General features: G+C 40.5%; 1 protein-coding gene across 2 annotated transcripts in view; it reads right to left on the reverse strand.

The window, feature by feature from the left end:
• kcnd3 (potassium voltage-gated channel, Shal-related subfamily, member 3) overlaps positions 1-19,820 on the reverse strand; it is a 127,299-nt gene that overhangs the window by 23,689 nt on the left and 83,790 nt on the right. For both annotated transcript variants that reach the window (XM_074644194.1, XM_074644193.1), the window contains exon 4: positions 1,745-1,913. In XM_074644194.1, the coding sequence (XP_074500295.1) occupies positions 1,745-1,913 (169 nt within the window). The remainder of the gene's footprint in view (positions 1-1,744; positions 1,914-19,820) is intronic.

Genomic DNA, 19,820 nt, shown 5'->3' on the forward strand with positions numbered 1-19,820 from the left:
CTTTGAAAACTGATTTCAAATATTGTTTCTTTTCTCCATAACATTAAATATTCATGACTCAGATAATCTGTTTTTTTAGGAATCGGTGGGTAAGGCTGATCAGATTGGATTGACAGTGACCAAACTACCCATCAATCAGATTTTGATTCAAATTTAATATTTTCCAATCTAGCCCCGCCCACTTCAAACCGGTGGCAGGAGCACAGGAAACAAACAGAAATTTCTGCCGGTAACCAAAACTGCTTTGTCAGAAAATATTGTGTTCATGTAATACCTCGTAGCTTATAGTGAGAAGCTGATTGAGAAAATCAAAGGCCAATTTTTCTCAGCAATGTGTTCAACTATTGGCTTTATTAAAGATACTATGAGGAACCTTTAACTGGTTACGAAAAGTCTCAATATAATACTGATGCCTTTATATGACCGACATAAGTAAACAAGACCATCAGCGAGAAGATTGGCTTTTAGTTTTTCTTAAGTTTAGTTTGTCATCAGGTCTGATTCACTGTGTAAACAGACGAAACGATTTACGGTACGCAGGTTCACCAGAAACTCCTTCAGCTCAGACTCCAGCGGGGTCTCCAGCAACAACCAGCCAACAGCGGACACACCCAGATCCGGCTACAGTGCCACTTTTGACCTGCACTCTGGTGCTCGGACACACTACCGCACAGGGGCCGCCAAAATCAACACAAAATGAAAGTTCCTCGTAGTAGCTTTAATGGTTAATAACTCATTTAGTAATGCTTTATAGATCCGTAATGCTTTATAGATCAGTAATGCTTTATAGATTAGGTACAAGCCATTAACAAGACGTTACAAGTTTTGGTTGCCAACTGGTATAAAATCCCTTAGGCTTGTGTTTATTCTTTCTATTTGGTAATAATGTAGTTCAAATGTTGGTAATAATAATAAGTCTCTAGTTATACATATTGATACAGTAAGATGTTAATAACTAGATTTTGTTCCAGATTCATCAGAGTTTTTTCCATAAGATAAATAGCTTCGAAGGTCTTCCTGATGAGCGCCAAAAAGAGCTAAAAGGACAAAGTGTCCTGCTAGTGGATAAACACCTACCAGAGGATTTTTTTTGTCACAACCTGGCAACATAAAAGTTGTTCTTGTTACTGGCTTATAACTGATCTATAAAGCATTAGTTGATGATTTATTAACCATCAATAAAGCCATTGGCTATAACTTACAAAACCTTATTTATAAAGTGGAACTAAAAAACCTTATATTAACAAAATCTTGAATTTGTAAACAGGAAATTAATATATATATATATATATACATATTATATGTATGCAAATAACATGTAGTTAATGTGGATCAGCTTCCTCTTGATCCCACTGAAATCCCGTAACTAAGCTACACAAGGCTAACCTTGCATATTACTAGGATATCAGTTTTGTCTGACTCTGGGCTGAAGGGAAAGATTCCTCCAAAAACTGATGTATTTATGCAGAGCAAAGGGAAAATAAAAGGTCACGGTTTAGGTATGCATGTCGAGGGAGAAGGCCCGTTAAAGTATGGTGATACTCACTGAATATGCATCACGCACCTACTGTTCATGTGAATACAAGTCAATGTGCATTATCATCATTAGTCTCAGGGAAGTCCTGAACCCTGTGGAGTCCCTTCCTCTGGGGGGGAGAGACATCAGAGCTCCCCTCTGAGTTGTGGATGTCTGGAAGTTGAAACCCTCTGGGACCCAGTTGAAGGGAAATAAAACTGTGCTCACCTGTACTTTCTGCGCCCGCCGCTTGTCTGCTCTCTGGTTCTGGTGATAGATGCGGCTAAAGTTGGACACGATGACAGGGACAGGCAGGGCAATTACCAGCACCCCACTCAGAGAGCAGATTGAGCCAAAGATCTTCCCCGCAATCGTCTTAGGAACCATGTCTCCGTACCTGCGAGAGGTGACAGGGAGAAAGAGAGAATAAATTTAGCGAATTATGCATTTAATAAAATCTGTCAGCGGTAGCTCAACCTTTGTGTCGCACACAGCCGACTGGAGGTCATTCACATCACGCAGGCAGACACACACACACACTAAAGAGTTCAGTTAGCTACCCATTCATTTTTCTTGTGCAAGGCTTAATCTGTCTTTTTAGGCTTCTCCATTCCCCACCAGAATAAAGCTTGACATGCTGAATCTATCCCACCCCAAGAGAGAAAGAGAGTGGCTCCTACCAAACCCCCTCAGTCACCGAATGGCACAGTAAAGTCCACCGACTCATTCACTGAGAGCAGATACTATTAACCTTTAGAGAGGAGAAAGACGAGGGCACCGTGAATGCCAGGGACATTTCCCAAAAGTCATTTAGCCCAATTCAATCTGAAATATTTGCAAGTCAAAAGCAATCTCGTCTTGACTTCAAAGACAGACAACACAATTACAATAACTATATTAAATCACCCCTCCTCCCTTTTTCCCCCAAGAAAGAAGCCGTACTGCGGGGAATCGACAGTGGACGGAGAAGACGAAGGAGAAGAAATTCAAAAACTGAAAGAGAACGACTTTGGAAAAGCAACCTTTATTTCTAATGGTCTTCATTTCTTATTCACGAGTAAAAAGTGCAGGTAATTTGTTCTTGTTTTCCAGCTAAATAAGAAGTTTTACTGAATTTATTAGAACTGACTCCCACTACAAATGAACCTGAAACAAAAAGCCTTTAAGCATCCAGCATTACATAAAGTTAATTAAAGACTGATTGTGGAAAGATGTTTACATCAAAAAGGTAGTATTTTGAACACAAATCTTTTCTCCTTCATAGCATAGACTGTATATAAGAAGAGGACGTAGTCACTGTGACGTCACCCATTGGTTTGTGGACTGCTGTTTTTAAGCCTGGAGTTTGTAATTTTGGCCGTCGACAACTTGATTTTTTGCAACCAGAAGTGACAAGAGAGGGTGGAGCTAAGTACAATCAAACGCTGAATAAGACATGGTTATAATTGACTTTCATGAACTGAAAACAAACTGTGAAAGAGTAAAAGTTGTATGACAAAAACATGGACAACTCCCAGACCGGACAACGCCGTGGTAGCGACCTGTCGTGGTAGCCACGCCCTAAAGCCTACCCTGCTTTATGGTCTATTTGACTCTAAATGGGACCATAATTTACTAAATGAACATCATGCTGTATTGAAGAAGACTTGAAACTAGCGATTGAGACCATAAACTCATGTTTACAATGTTTATGAAGGTAATAAATCAAGTAAGAAGTAGGCTCATTTTCTCATAGACTTCTATACAATCAGACTTCTTTTTGCAACCAGAAGTGTCGCCCCCATGCTGGACATTAGAAAGAATTCAAGTTTTAGGCACTTCAGCATTGGCTTCACTTGTCAGACCTGCAGTTAGCCCACTTCTTCATCGTGAGTTGCATAAACCTGTAAGCCACAGTTAATATAATGTAACCTAGAATCAAGAATCACCCCCTCAGTTATTTCAAACAATAACTTTTCCTTTGTATTCATCAAATTCATTTCATCATACGAAAAACAGAATTGATTGTGTTTTAACTGTAAATTATTATTGCCAATCCAATAAAGCTGTAAAATTACTACGAAGCACACATGCTAGACATGCTGCTGTGTGGATGGCACAGATTCTCTTGGGTAAACAGACAAATGAGATAATGATTCATGGACACACTCCTCTGTGAACACATCTTTTGCAAATTTACTGAGAGGCTGACAGGAAAAGTTGCAGCAGAAGCAAAGCCAGAAAGACAGCAGCAAAATGTTTCAAGGGAATATGTCTCTTCTCCGGCTCGTCACACTCATCCCTGTAGAAAGCAATGTGACGTGTCAGAAACAGTGAAAATAGAGAGTTATGGTGGTGTCAGCGAGCTGCAGTGTGAATTAACCACGGATAGGTGGATTTACAGAGAGGTTAAAGGAACTCTTCAGGTGATCTTTTTTGCAGAAATGGGATATAATATTCAGAACTATGTTTTCATTAGTGTGTAATCACCTGAAACTAAGAATCATGGTGTTTTCGTTAGCTTAGAATGAGCCCTTCATATCTACATAGCGAGTGGGTCCTTTTCACAGAGTCCACCACGTTGGTCCGCCCTGTTTCTACAGTAGGTCAGAACGGACAAACCCAACACTGGCTCTAGAGAGAGCCTTTCACGTTTTTACGTTACCTGAAGGCCACCGTAGTTCTCCGCCACGCTTGTGAAACTGCAGTAACGTGAGTTGCAAAGTGCAAAACTGTGGTACCGCCAGCCGCCGTCTGACTTCGGTTGCTCCTAAAGTTGTGTTATTATGGTAAGGATCTTCTCTGAACGAGGTGAATGGCGTTACCACGGATTTGCACTCGGTGGCTCACGTTACCGCAGTTTTGGAAAGGGAGTAAGACTACTCAGTTGGTTGCAATCTGCAACCTCACCACCAGATGCCGCCAAATCCTACACACTGTACCTTTAAGCTGCCGACATGCACTAATGGAATCACACACATACTGTATACTTTATAAAAAGCACCTGCTTAAATATTGTATATGTAGGAAATGGACACTTTGTGCCAAAGCATAGATTTGCATAAACATGTTTCAGTGGTATAAAGTACATTTACTCAAGTATTCTGTGTACTCTTACTTGAGTAAAATATCTGTATACTTATTCCAACACTGACATACACTCAGCTGCCAGTCTATTAGGTACACCTCGCTAAAACTAACTCGCTATAAAACAAACCTTCAGGAAGCGTATAATGCTCTGTTTGTGTTGAAACTACTTTAGAGGGATGTTGATTCAACTTTATGGTCATTTTGGAGGCTGCAGTTTGTGGTGCTGTTGAATTGTATTAGGTTATAATGAGATGTGTTTCTTATATTTAGTGTGCCCTCATTGATATAAACAGGGTGGACAAAGTATTAAAAACACTTCTCAGTATAATGCAACCCAACCCAACAGCACCACAATCAGCCTCCAAAATGAACATGAAATTGAATCTACACCAACCACTGAAACTGTTTCAACAAGAATTGAACATTATTGCAGGACTGTTTTATTAGACTGCATTAGATTTAGCTTGGTGTACCTAAAAACAGAAAACCCACATGAACCATATCGCCCTGTGGTTTCGAGAAATTCCTTTCTGAAAATTCCCCTTTTCCACTTTCATCAAGTTGTTGTTTGACAGATGGATATATTTTCCCATGGATACTAACCACACAAGGATGGAACAGCCTTTGACATCGGTCCCCTGATGCATCTATAATGTATATTATATTACAGGCCCCTCTAGACTTGGCAGAGTGCACATCTAGTCAATCCACCTGTTGCTGCTGCTAGGCATGCATGCATGCATATGCAAAAATGCACTCTTATACACATGCGTGTAGGGGGAGCGTGTTTCACAGATACCTAACGAACTGAGGGTGAGGCTGTTTGTGTAGTAATGACATTAAACGGCTAGAAGAACCCCATCAATACTTTAAAAGTTCTCCAAAGTCTTGCAGATATCCAGCACTCATCAAATTCCTCCACTTTGACAGATCAAAGAGGATAGCGCTGGTTGTTATTTGAGGACTTGGCAAACAGTCCCCCAGATGCTCTCCATAAATGAACAATAATCTCCTTAAGAAGTTGTGCTCATGACTGTCGTTTTATAATCTAATGAAGCACTTCTGTCACAGTCTGTTGGAGATAGTAAAAATGCAGAATGGTAACACACCCAAACCAAAAAAACTCACACAAAACAACCCATTCAGATCATTTTGGGGAAGGAGATGAAACCACATACTCATTAGTCACAGATTTCGGCAAAAACAAGTCCAAAATGAAGCCATTTAAGTGGAGGGTGGTTTTTTCGCATCAACAAAAAGCAAAGCGCTGCCCACACACAGCGAACCGCTGGTCCACAGCCATAACTGAGAGTATACTTACAGAGAACATTCATCGTCCCTTCCAAGAACTTTAATGGTCTTTCTACCCAAATTAGGCAATAACAATCCCATCAGTGGTACAAAGGCCCGATCAGTACAAAACATTTCATCCCCCCCTCTCTTCAGAAGATGTTTCCATTAGGAGGAATGAAAAGCTAATCATATTCATCTGCAAGCCTTCTTTAATGGGATCCTGTCAGATTGCCTGATAGAGGCCCTTCTCTCTTAATACTACAGTCAATTTGCCGCTCCAATTTAGTCAAGCTGGCCTGTCTCTGATGATACCATCTCTGAGCCATTATACATGGCACAGAGATGAAGCAGCGCTTGCGCACATTAAAAGAAAGAGAAAGCTGTATTAAGTGGTGTGAGGGTGTGCATGTGATAAGAAATGTGGACGAACGCTGGGGCCGTTTCTAACTCTGCGAGGCTTCATTGAAGGTGGGGATGGAGGTAAATGTCTGAGAAAGGAAGAAGATGGATAAGCATTGAAAATGAAGTATACTGGAGGGAGAGACATTTTCTCAGGAGTTGCAGTGCACCGCGGAGGTTTTTTCTATCCATCAGCTCTCTCCATACGCATGTGCACACACACTATGAGTTTCACCATCACTTACAAACAAATACAGGGTGCACTGCACAGATCCACACACACACACACACACACACACACACACACACACACAGGTCTGATGGGCAGGTCAGTCCTCGGTCAGGGTTGTCACATCCCATTGTAGGAGGGCCGGCTTTCTGTGGGTTACATTAATAAAGCCTAGGATGGATAGATGGGGGGTTATTGAGTGCTCTTGTGAAGGCATGTGTGATAGATGGGAATATCAGAGAGGGTCTAAGCGCTGACAGACGCACAGATTTGTGATGATGGCAGGTCTTGTCACGTCAGGTCAGGGAGGCACTGTTCATCTCCACATGATCTAAACACAGGCTTTGTAAAATATATGATTCATTCAGGCTTTTTATTGTATTGGTATACTAAAAAAAACACCTAGGCAATCATCTTGAGATTAACTGCTGAGTCACAAAGTAAATATTTAACTTAATTTAACTTATTGCTTTTACTCTTATTAGCGCTTTTTTTATTGCACTCGTGAGCTGATGCGACTTAATTTTGTTGTGCTGTGCGCTTGCCCTTTGAATAGGATGAATGAAAATAAAGTTAATCTTTATCTTGAGTTATTGTTTTTTCACTTTGTGAATGTGCTGCAAGATCATAATGCCATATTATTTATGTGTTCTGGATTAGAAGCTTCTATTAAAAAAGAGAGAGCGGGAGAGAGGCAGGACTGGGTTTGGTTTCCAGACCAAATCCCATGTGATTCCTCTGTGATTTTTCCTCAGTTCCCTTCAGATACAGCCTAAGTGATTCTGTTTGGACCACAATCTCTTGCGGTGGATTAACCCCCTGGAGGACTGAAATCACCTACTGGAGGAGGCAGTGCATTCAGTGTTAGAGAGTGGGTTATGTGTGTGACAGGTGGGTTTAGTTTACTTTTGTGTGCTTGCGTGTGTAAGTTTGTGGGGCATACATACATTTACAGCAAGAAATGAGACAGGAAATTATTAAAAAGAGAAGGAATTAATAGAATATGTTTAGAAAAATTGTTTGATTATTAAGGAAAACTGAAAATTATGAAAAAATTATCATAACTTAGAATGTATGACTATATGGGATCAGCAAAAGCAGATACAGTGGATACTGAAATGATCTGGTAGATTAAAAATACTAATAAAAATGCAAAATCCTCACATTTGCGTCCCATATCGGCACATCCAATGTGCCCTATGTGCGTCAAATAATGCTGAAGGTTCTGCTACAGGATGAGGAAAGTTAGCACCCAACAGCTTAGTACTCTTTCACTGGCATACTTCATTTGTTTCTTTTGTCTTGTAGACATAACTTAAGGCATTACAATCATTATCAATTGAGATTTCACCAAGTAACTTAATATTTTTAATATTCATTCTGTCAGAAAAGCTAAAGAAATATTCAGGGATCATTTGTTTATTTCAAACCATTCTGAATTGGGAGTTTGGCAATTTTTTTATTTTTATCTTTTTTGCCAAGGTTTGCTGAGGAAGCTGGGACCCTTCAGCACCATGGACAGCTACTATAGTTTCTATCTATAGCGTCTGCTCACACACTCTCCCCTCACACTGCTGAAAACCAACATCTGTCTGCACCACAGTCTTCAACTCCATGTACATTTCTATGTTAGCAGTCTACATGTCTTTTAAGTACCTTTCTAGGCTACAAGTGTTACGTTAAACAGGCGGGTGGTCACAACTGGTATGTGCTATAATTTGTAGTCCATAGTTTAAGCCACATACATTTCTATCAGCTATTTTTGACTGTTAAACTGACTGTTAATGTGTGTCAGTAACAGGGCATGCAAATGTATGCAAAATCACATATAAAGTGCATTGTTCTACTGTTATATATTATATCAGGAATATACTGTATGTAAAAAACATACAACTTATTTTGTTGGTTTTAATTTTAAAATTTGCCTGGAATATTTTAGTCAGAAAATGTAAAATGATAATAATATCATTATAATATGACGTCACCAAAAGTTCATATATGTCATGAAAAGTTATTCCTCATTTTTCGTGCATTTTCCTACGAATTTCTAGCAACATGTGACGCATGTGTCAATTTCCGCTTCAGTCTTTTCAAAATAAACTTCCATTTAGGCAACAATACTACTTATAGGTTTAGGAAAAGATTTTGGTTTGGGTTAAAATAACTCCGTATGTGGCGTTAGTTAAGTACGGACATTACGTGACAAATAAATCAACGCTGACTTGTTGGTTTTACACGGGGTACGAACACCGGGGTTATTTGACCCGCCCATCCACCGACCTCCTCCCTATGCGGCATTTAGCACTCTTTATAAGTACTGGCTCACAATTACATGGATTACATGCAAATTGAGTTTGTGGGATATATACAAATTACAGTGCATTACTTTTCGTAGGTGTAGCTGTATGAGAACAGCCTGCTCAAAAACATGACATTCAGCATGATCATAATGCAGTCTTACTCCCACTAAAACATCAAACGCTGCTGCACTGATTAAGAACATAGAAAGAGAAGAGTCATTTCAGCATATTTCTCAATTCATATTCACAGCTGAGCTCCACTATGAAAAATACATGTGTTACCAGTAGCCATAAAGGATGATGCCTCATAAAAATATCCATAAGGGGTAGTAGACTTCCATTTTCATTGGGAAACCTGTCACAGGCCAACGAAGCTTAGCTCTTGTGGGCTCAGCAGAGTGAAAGATTGTCTCTCCAGGCCTTTAACCCTCAACCATCCATCTGTAGTCTCACCTGACATTTCATGGCCAGTCACTCAGATGGAAGTAACACTGATGATACATGGCTCTTCAGGGATGAGACAACCATCTATAATCACCCCCACAAATGTCACCGCAGGGGAGCAAGAAATACGGAGGAACAACAGGTAGGGATACAGATACTGTAGGTAGACGGAAAGAGAAGAAGCACAAGATAACGTGAGAGAGCAGCCGGGAAAGAAATGAGTCGACAGAAACAGATAGCGTCAATGCTAATATGCACAGGGTCGGATATGTTTGGTTAAATACGCCTTAATTAAATCAGATACTCTGGAGCTATTCTAATCTCAGCTCTCCCTTAAGACAGCTCAACACAGACATGAACTCTGATTGTGATCCTGATCTGTGGGGCTCGACTAAGACTTAACTCAGGAAGCTGATTGCTTAACAAGTGTGCTTATTAAGAAAGTCCAGAAGGTCCAAAAATAAGTATTCCCACTGAGAACTAGGACTTCTCATTTGGAGAGTGCTGCTTCTTGAGCCTAAATAGCAAAGGAAGATCCAAACAGATATGTTCCTGGAAAATTAAGAAATGTAGATCAAGTTCAGTGGCAATTGGGGATTTTGTTGGAGTCCTGCTATTACCTCTTAAAGTTTACAATAAAGGCCTTTACACACCAGGGGCTTGATGAATAAACGACACGAAAATGAGAAATACTCACCCGTGAATATTACGTATATAGGGCTTTTATTGTAAAAGGTAAGAACGGAAGGAGTGGAGTGATCTGCGCTGCCTTTGTCAAGGTTGAAAGGAGTAATAAAGTTTGCTTTCTTGGTTCGGCCTACGGAGCCTCTGTGTTGTTGTTTCATAAATATACATGCAACTCATTAAGAAAAAATTAAGAGGCTTTTTTGCCACATAATATTTGCGTTCTGTGTGAAAGTATTCATGACAAAAACAACAATTGTGCAAATTAATCGCTTGAAGAAAAATGCCCCCGGTGTGTAAAGGCCTTAAGAGTGTGCATCGGGACAAAGTGCAATGGCTTATTCATGTTACGAATCATTATATTCAGGGCCGTCAATCGAATAAAATATTTAATGGCGATTAATGACATGATTATCCATAATTAATTGTGATTTACCACAAATTAATCACACATTTTTTATCTGTTCAAAATGTACCTTTAAAGGGAGATTTGTCAACTTATCAGCATGGGAGTGGACAAATATGCTTGCTTTATGCAAATGTCTGTATATATTTATTACCGGAAATCAATTAACAACACAAAACAATGACAAATATTGTCCAGAAACTCTCACAGGTACTGCATTTTAGCATAAAAAATATGCTCAAATCATAACATGGCAAGCTCAACTCAGTGTGTCAGTGTGCTGACTTGACTATGCCTTTCCCCAAACTGCATGAGATTATCATAAAGTGGACATGTCTGTAAAAGGGAGATTCATGGGTTCAAAATTTAGCAGTAAGATTGGAGCGTGTTTAACCTCCTTCTCGATAAGCTAGTATGACATGGTTGGCACCAATGGATTGTTTAGGTCTTCGAGCGGCGATTTTCGAATAATAATCGACTCATTCCCAGTGATTAGTAATAGTATTGATTAGATTAATAGTATCTTTGCTTGGAATGCACATCCCTACTATTCAGAAGCCAAGGCTAAAGAAATAAACAGAATAGAAAATCCCGGCAAGAATACCATGAGGCATTCACAGTATAAGGTGCTCTTTGAATGGCATTTTAACTGCAGCGATGGCCTTGTTTGGAACATCTCTACAATAAAACCTGGGTATTGTGAAAGGTGGGCACAATGCCAAGTGAAAATTTACTACTTGATCTATGAAAATCACAGAAAAATGTTCCTGCCAGCAGCCTTTTTGGTTACGCTTATGGCTCCATCAGTACATTTACCATCATTCGCCTCCATGTAATGCTTCAGATAAACACCTCTTATTATTTACAGTAGGAGACGGTTTAAGTTACACATTGTATTCATTGTACTGCAGGTGGGTCATCAGAGCTTTGGAGCTGTTGTAAGGCTGAAATTAATCATTTTAGTGCTGTAATGTCAAGGACATCCTTCTGCATTTACTGTGTGAATATATCATCATTATAAAAGTGATGTAGCTGCATTTCAGCTCCAATTCCATTCGCTTACATACAACTTCATTTGTGGGACATTTCACAAGTGGGAGATAACAACTTTGCAAAATCTGCATTGCTATTTTTGAACCAACTAAATGCTTAGGTTGCACCATGTAACTGTTTTACCTCACACAGGTGCTTTTGTTTTTACGTATGCTATTAGTGTTTCCTTTTATAGAGAATACAATAAATAACCATCTGTGCCTGACGGTAATGGGATTAGTGCAACAAACCTTTCAGCTGTAAAATAAATAGAATCACCTCATTACTGTCTGGTTATTTTAGCTAGATTGCCCTTGCACCTCAAAATAATCAGGCTTCAAAAATCTCTTCACATACGTGCTACATGGTTCAGTGTTTTTTCTTTTTCATTCACACACAAAAGCAAAACCGCGACAGCAACATCCAGTTTCTCAGCCTTCCAATGTGCACTGAGAGGCATACAGGCTATTTCCTCATTTACATTTGTCAAGTGATGAGAGGGGAATGGGAGAAAGAAACACACCGATACGTTGATAAAGTGAAGGGCATTACTCTCATACCGCACTGCACACAGAGGAAAGGTCATTACCATCACTCACTTCACAACCAATCGTACGGGCAATCGCACTGAGGGATTGCCGCTATTTCTCTGTAACACACATCCCGTTTGCTACATTACGACTTGGAATTGGACTAATGTTGACACTTTGGCAGAGTTTCATCCCAGCATTGGCTTTTCACAGCTTTGTTTCCCATACATTGATTGTGGCGTCTTGCCACAATTTCAACATTGACTGCCACGTATTGATTTTCTATTTTTTTTTCGCTATTTAAAATGGGTTAAATCTTATTTCATTGCAAAGCTGTGCGCAGTGCATTGATTCGCTCAGCCCCTCCATGCCCCACTATCTCTCTCTCTTCTCTCTCTCTCTCTCTCTCTCTCTCACAAACACATTGACAACAGACCCATCTGTGAATATCCCCTCTTCTCACTCTGCACACTCTGAATCGAAACATGATCATGCACAGGAGGAAGGATTGTTGTTGGCTTTTCCCTGCAGAATAGAATCAATCTGGAGTTCACGAATGGTTTGTATCATGAACACCTCTGCACAAATTAGTCCAATATGAATGCATTCAAGTTAACTCGGATAAGTTAGTCTATCTATGTGCTTAACACAATGCTGTCAACTCTTCGAATAAGTTATTAGTTAGCATGTAGGGAGCCTAGCTGTGAAGATAGATAGCTACAAGTTAATTAGGGCTGTCAAAGTTAATACTATAATAACGCATTAACGCAAATTTGTTTTAACACCACTGATTTCTTTATTGCATTAACGCAATCAGTCTTTGAGTTTTTCAGTTTTAAAGCTAGAGGGAAGATACTGGTATGATGTAAAACTATAAAATCTAATCCATTAATACCAATCATGTCTACTACTACTACATACTAGCTTGTCGTGAAGGAGGTTAAACAATGCTCCAAACTTTTGCTAAATTTTGGCGAGGAAAAACTGTCATGGTCATTTTTTAAAGGGATCCCTTGACCTCTGACTCCAAGATATGTGAATGAAAATGGGTTCCATGGGTACCCACGAGTCTCCCCTTTACATATATGCCCACTTTATGATAATCACATGCAGTTTGGGGCAAGTCATAGTCAAGTCAGCACACTGACACACTGACAGCTGTTGTTGCCTGTTGGGCTGCAGTTTGCCATATTATGAATTGAGCATATTTTTTATGCTAAATTCACGACCTGTGAGGGTTTCTGGACAATATTTGTCATTGTTTTGTGTTGTTAATTGATTTCCAATGATAAATATATACATACATTTAAATAAAGCCAGCATATTTGCCCACTCCCATGTTGATAAGATAATTAAATACTTGACAAATCTCCCTTTAAGGTACATTTTGAACAGATAAAAAATGTGCGATTAATTTGCGATGAATCGCGATTAACTATGGACAATCATGCGATTAATCATGATTAAATATTTTAATGGATTGACAGCTCTAGTTAGACTACAGCTGGGTTGTCGAGGTTAGCGCGCTTTACATCTGAGCACACATGCTGTGGTGTCTTCCTGATTTTAACAGCTCTTCCTTCATCAACATCTCACAGAACTTCATCTGAATTTATTATCATTTTGTGGGTTTTGTTTTTGAAGCCTCTCGCCGTCTCCCGTGCTGCAGTACCACTCTCCGCCTAAGTGTTACTGATGCAGCGGCGGGGGCGCTGTTTTTACAAAAACAAAAGCCTTATTAAACGCTGTGAGTAAGTGATATCAGAATCAGCAATAATGAATTGATCCCCGGGGGATATTACAGTTGTTCCATTTTATAATAAAAATATATATAAACATAGAGAAGTTATAAGAAAAATAGAAATAAGAAGATGAAATATAAATATGTGTGCATTATCAAATATAAATGCAAGTATAAAGTTAAATATCAAAGAAATAACATCACATAACAGAGTACTGCATACCGTTTGTTTTTTTAATTAATATATTTTAACATTTTAATTAATTCAAATATAATTTAAAGTTCCATGTTCTGTTTTTTTATTGCTCCATTCCTTTTCTTGATATTTTAGATTTTTGCCATGGTATCGTTTCAGTATTGGTATCGAGATATTTAGGCAGGTTGTTGTATCAAAGTCATAACTTTGGTATTGTGATAACACTAATGTTGCTATAGGTAACTGCTGGATGTTTAAACAGGCAGCTGTTTGCTAAAAAGTATGCCATATTAAACTTAAAGGGTGATAATAAATCTGTGTTGTGTTTACCCAGGGTTAAGGTTTAAAAATAAAAATCTTGCTTTAACACTCTCTTCAGCAACTGGTGATTATCACCTCCTCGCCCCACTGGTGCTCCATCCAGGCGCTACCCCATTGCTCACATGTAGCTTTTCGTGCTCCAACGACTCACGGCAGTGAGTGGAAAACCCTAACCCAAGCGTCTACACACATCTTTTCAGAAACCCACATGTGATGTTACAGATGCTGTTTTCCAGAAGAGTCCCATTAAGCAGCGTGAGCGCACTTACTTGCCAGGATGTCAGTGAATAATAGCCAGGGACCCTGTTACAAGCTCTGCTCATTTGTGTGTGCGACCGTGAATGTGTATGTGCCTCTGTAATTAGCGATTTCCAGACTGCTATCAACAGAACGCTTCAGTGAATCCACTTCCAAGAGTAACCAGGAAGTGCAAACACAATTACCAGAGGAGAAGGAGCATAACAACATTTAAATATGAATTACATCTGAGATGGGACGAGTCCCCAAAGCTTGCACTACTGACTGCCTGCATACTGCCTAATTCACAGAAAATAGTGCCATTAACACATTTGTACATCTGCATATTTATGTGGATATGGTAATTTTTTTAATGCGTGTGAGCATCTTTACTTACACACTTCTGATAATAGACATATCTCTACAAGTGCTGAAATACTTTCGATCCTCGAAGGGCTGATACGAGTGGATGTATGGATAAAACCAGTAATAGCTGTTGGTAATTGAAACAGGAACCCATCCATCTCTGTGAGCTTGGGAACATCGAGCAGTCAGTCGGTGCGGTGGAGGAGAGGAGGAGAGGGGTTGAGAGGCTGGGCCACTATAACCTTGATATGTGGTTCAATTAAACTGCTAATGGCAACAAAACTGCGCTCACTTTGAAACATGAATCTCTGGAGAAATGTTTGAATTCTGTGATTGATCTCTTTTGTTGGATGCAAGACAACAACAAAATAGCGTATAGGTATAATACATGACACGTCTTTCACCTGGGAATAAAACTTGCAGAGTGGGCACGGCAGCTACAACCTGCACAACTCTAGTGTTATGTATCTCCAATAGTGTGTGACATTACAGTCAAGGAGAAAGGTAGGGAGAGGACAGAAAGGGATGAGACAGCAATTGTCTGCCACAGAATAAAATCCCAAACACTATATTGGATGCTAGATTATGACAGATATGCATGGTAACCATTATGTGCTAAGCGTAAACATTAGGGATGTCATGGTGAGGAAATTTTCCCACTGGTTAATAAACATGTGGCAATACCGGTGTTACCGATTACACCGGACATTTTACAAGAAAAGATGACGCTCAATATATGCAGAACGCTTGCTTTGATCTTTAAAGTTGGATGGCTGTGTGTCTGGCCTCTCTGTTCCGGCTTTCGCTGCAGGGCTGCAGGCTTCCACCTGACGCTGCTGTGTCATTAAGGTTATGTTTCCCTTATAGCACTGGGTTTGAATCTGAAATATTGCCAAATAGGCGCTTTTTCTTTTCGCTTTCACACCAAATCCTCTGCCATCGTCTTGTCCGTCAACTCTCTTTTGTCCCTTGTGTTAAATCTGACTCCTGCTACTCTGAGCTGAGACTTCATATGGAGCAGACACTTTCACTTTCAGTTTGTAGCTTACGTTGTCCAACTGATACACGAAAATTAACTAAATGGGTTTTATTTCTATGAAAAAAATCTAAACGACGGTGGGGGCTGTAGATTCAGTATTGTTTCTATAGTTCACCTTTATTTTTCTTGATTCAATTTAGTTACAGAATCTATTTGTATACATTTAATTTCCAGCCGTTTCTTTAGTTTTTCATCAAGTTTATTGTTCACCTGTAAAATATCCCACCTCAGTATATACAGTAGCTTTGCATCCACAAGCCTGAAATAACCAAATTATACGATCCTCGCATTGAATATTTGTTTATTATTTGCTCATATAAACATTATACTGGTTAGAAATAGACATTTTAAATCAACTGATATATCTTTATGTAATTTACTCTGAAATATCTATATTGATATTGGCCAGAAAAAGGTTGTGCTTGAGAAGAGGGAGTTTTCTCATCTTCTCTCCATTCACCAAGCCAACCCAAGCCACTTTATGACAAATAATATACTGTGTATAACATATTGTTTTCTATTGCATTCTATGCTAGTCTGACAAAATGATTAGGTATTCTCTGGAGCTTTCAACTTGCTTTGCCTACTTTATGTTAATTTAAACTTCAGTGAAAGCGGCACGTTTTATCTATATCAAGTCTACTATAAGCGCGGGGCTCTGTTAGAAACAGACTTTTATATCAGACTCTGTCGGCAGATCCACATTATCTAAACATTGTATGTCTAAAACAGAATACATCAGCATTATAAAGTGTTATTCTATTCGGTGCTTCTTTGATCCATCATATCTGTTTCTTTTAGATTTTTTTTTTTGTTCAACACACATTCCCAGTTCACTGTAGCCCTGCCATGTTCTCGCTGTGCTTGACCCCTGCTGGAACTGATGTTCAGAGATGAAAAGAAGCGAGGCTGTGTGGAGAGATAAGGCTGGAGCCGAGAGAAGAGAGAAAGAGAAAGGTCAGAGCCTGAGAGTTCAGGGGTCATCTCCACGCTGCAGTGAGCCCGCGGTCACAACAGCAAGGTTACCAGCTGGCTGGTCCCAGCACAGATCTCACACTGGGTTCAAAGAGAAGGAGGAACAGACACAGAAGAGAGAGAAAAAGACATTAAAGGAAAGGGAAGAGAGAGAAATGCAAATGTGGAAAAAGAGACTGTAGTGAGGAGGAAACAAAAGGGAGGCGGGGTACCGCTTTGGGAGTCGAGGGTGACCCCTGCAGAGAAAGACATCAGATGAGACAGAGGGAGGAGAGATAAATTGATAGAAAAAAGGGAGAGAGAATAGTGGAGCACATTTCAGGACGTCAGACTCCCATTCAGGTCACAGTGATTGCATTTGTTTAACTTGGCCAGACCATTTCCTCCCGTCGTAAACGTGTGTGTTTAGGTTGTTTGTGTATGCGAGTGTGTGTGCCTGCAGTCCCCGCATTTAGTTACTATCCCTCTGGGTTGCCATTTTTCTTTTCTTTTTTTGCACTGCATGTGACCCTAATACAATAACATGAGTGTTTTTCTACAGATTTTTCTTCATTTCCTGGTTCGGCTCTTCACCGGCGAGCTACTGCCAGATTTCCGCAGCCCAATTCAATATCAGCGCGTCAATAAGTAACCAAATGTGCCGCAGAACTCCACATAAGAAACCCTCTCAAAGGCCCTGGTGGTGCAGCAGGTCTAGAATGATTGACATGACTAAAGTATTGAACTATTGAGCTTTTTTTCCCAAAAGGAGATGGAAATTAATTAAGCTCTGGTTCACCGTTCCTGCCGGCACTCCCATGTGAGTACACAGGTGAAGCCATTTTCCATGCTACACATCCTGTAGCTTGTGGACTTTACTGATAAAATTGTTTCCTATCCAATCAATTAAAATAGATCTATAAAAACTACCTAAGGCGTAAGCGGTGTGAGTGATAGGGATATAAATAAATTGCACACATGTGTGTATCTTGTCTCTTTTAGACATTGTCAGGTATTTTTCAAAATTTTTGGCGAGCCTCATCCAAAAAAATAGATTACTTCTTTATCTGTCCTCCAATTCAACACCAAAGTCGTCTCTTATTCTCAGTTCTTTGATGTTTCCTGTTGTCATGGTGACCTCGGGGAGTGCTGCAACGTTGAGCAGCATACAGAGTGACATGTCACTGCGGTTAAAAGGGTTACATTAGCATCAGCAGCAGGTTACATTAGAGCGGGGCTACGTTGCCCATTAGTGGTAGCAAAACACATTTGTGGTAGCAGGGCCAGCACGGTTAGCATTTAGCACTAATCTATCCTATCAGGGGTGAACACCCTGCCCATCTGGTTTAAGTTTAATTCATACTCAACTGAGAGCCACAACTTCAGGGGCACTTTTCTTTTCTGTGCTTTTAACTACACACACCAAGTTAAAAATATAGTAAAAATCTATTTCACTTCACACAACTAAAGGATATCCAACGAGGGTCGATCTCACTCCTTCGCTGAAAGTGAATTCAGGGGAGAGCAGGAGTTGATACACACAATTTGCTGCTCATCTCCCCTTGAATCAAAGATGTCTCTGTCAGATTGTTTATCTTCGGCCAAGAATATTGGCTCACTGCAGGCCAAGCTTATCACACACTGTTTTACACTCCCTGACTTATTGACTGCGAACATGGCCAACATGGCTCTTCTCATCAGTGTCCGGCGCGACGGCGGCATCGACTGTAGTGATCTATGACCGGGTCTGATGGAGGGGCGGTCAATGCGGCTAACTAGAGCTGGCCGGTGCCTCCAAATCCGCTTTACGCTGGTCAATGTGCTGTCTGTTCAGAGTGTCGGAGATAACAACGTGTCCTCTCAATTTGACGTGTTTATCCGTGAAAAGTTAACAGGGTAAAACTGAAACTAGGGAATGCCGGCTTAGATGGGACAGCACCTAAAATACTTTTATACATATTTAATGCAGCAATATTTCCCCAAACCAACCGTGGCAATAGTTAACAGTTGCCTGTCAACACGGGTCGGTGTTTGTGGATGGAGGTAGCTGTCGGGATGTGTGTGTTAATGGAGGAAAAGTAGGCTGCGGGAGAAACTAGGGCATCATTGAGACTCAGGAGAGGTGTCTCCAGCCCAGCCTCCTGTCCTATTTCACTGCCTGGCGAGACTGGCATGTGTGTTTGTTGTGTGTGTGTGTGTGTGTGTGTGTGTGTGTGTGTGTGTGTGTGTGTGTATGTGTGATCCAACAGAGGGAGCACCCTGGGCAGTCAGGGGAAAGCTTCAGGCACAGGAGGCAGAGAGATAACAGGTGAGCTCCAGGAAGGTTAACTGTGGGAGAGAGGAGGCCCAGTGACAGGCCTCTTTGCTGGGGTGGAATGGATGCGCCGAAGCCCCCAGGGGATAGACCAAATGTCAGACAGTCTGTGTGCATACATACTGGAAAACTGCTCTGAGCTTTATTGGAATTCGTCACCTGTGTGTGCGTGTATTTGCCCGAATATGTGTGTGTGCAAACTGGGCAGATGACTCACAACAGGAAAGAGAGCCGAACAAGGCAGCACAGACAGGTGGGGGAAGTGTGCATGTAGGTGTTTTTGTTTAGCTGTGTGGGTGCAAGAAATAAGCTGTTGAGTGTCACTGTAAATATATGCTGCACAGTTTCACAAGTATGCACTATACAGCACAGCACATACTGTGCTCCCATGCACACCCACACGCCCGCATAAACCCACCCACATGCAATATTTACTGTACTATGACAGACATTATTTATCTACCAGTCGCTCTGGAGCTTTCCGACACAGCTCTGATTCTCTGGCATCCCCCCCCCCCCCCCCACAACCTCCTAAATAAGGGCAGCCTTTGAACTGACATACGGGCCCTTTAGTGTTAGGCCAAGTTACATCCGAGCTCCTTCTGTAAGCCTATATCCTGGCAGGGTTCATCCAACACTGCAACTCTACACTTTAATGACCGGCCCTTGTTAACGAATCAGAATAGAAATGTAGGTTAATGTGCGGATCGTTGCAGCTGGCGGCGGCGGCACGCAGTCAGGTGGGTGTGG

This window comes from Sebastes fasciatus, chromosome 8 (assembly GCF_043250625.1).
Source record: "Sebastes fasciatus isolate fSebFas1 chromosome 8, fSebFas1.pri, whole genome shotgun sequence".
NCBI lineage: Eukaryota > Metazoa > Chordata > Actinopteri > Perciformes > Sebastidae > Sebastes > Sebastes fasciatus.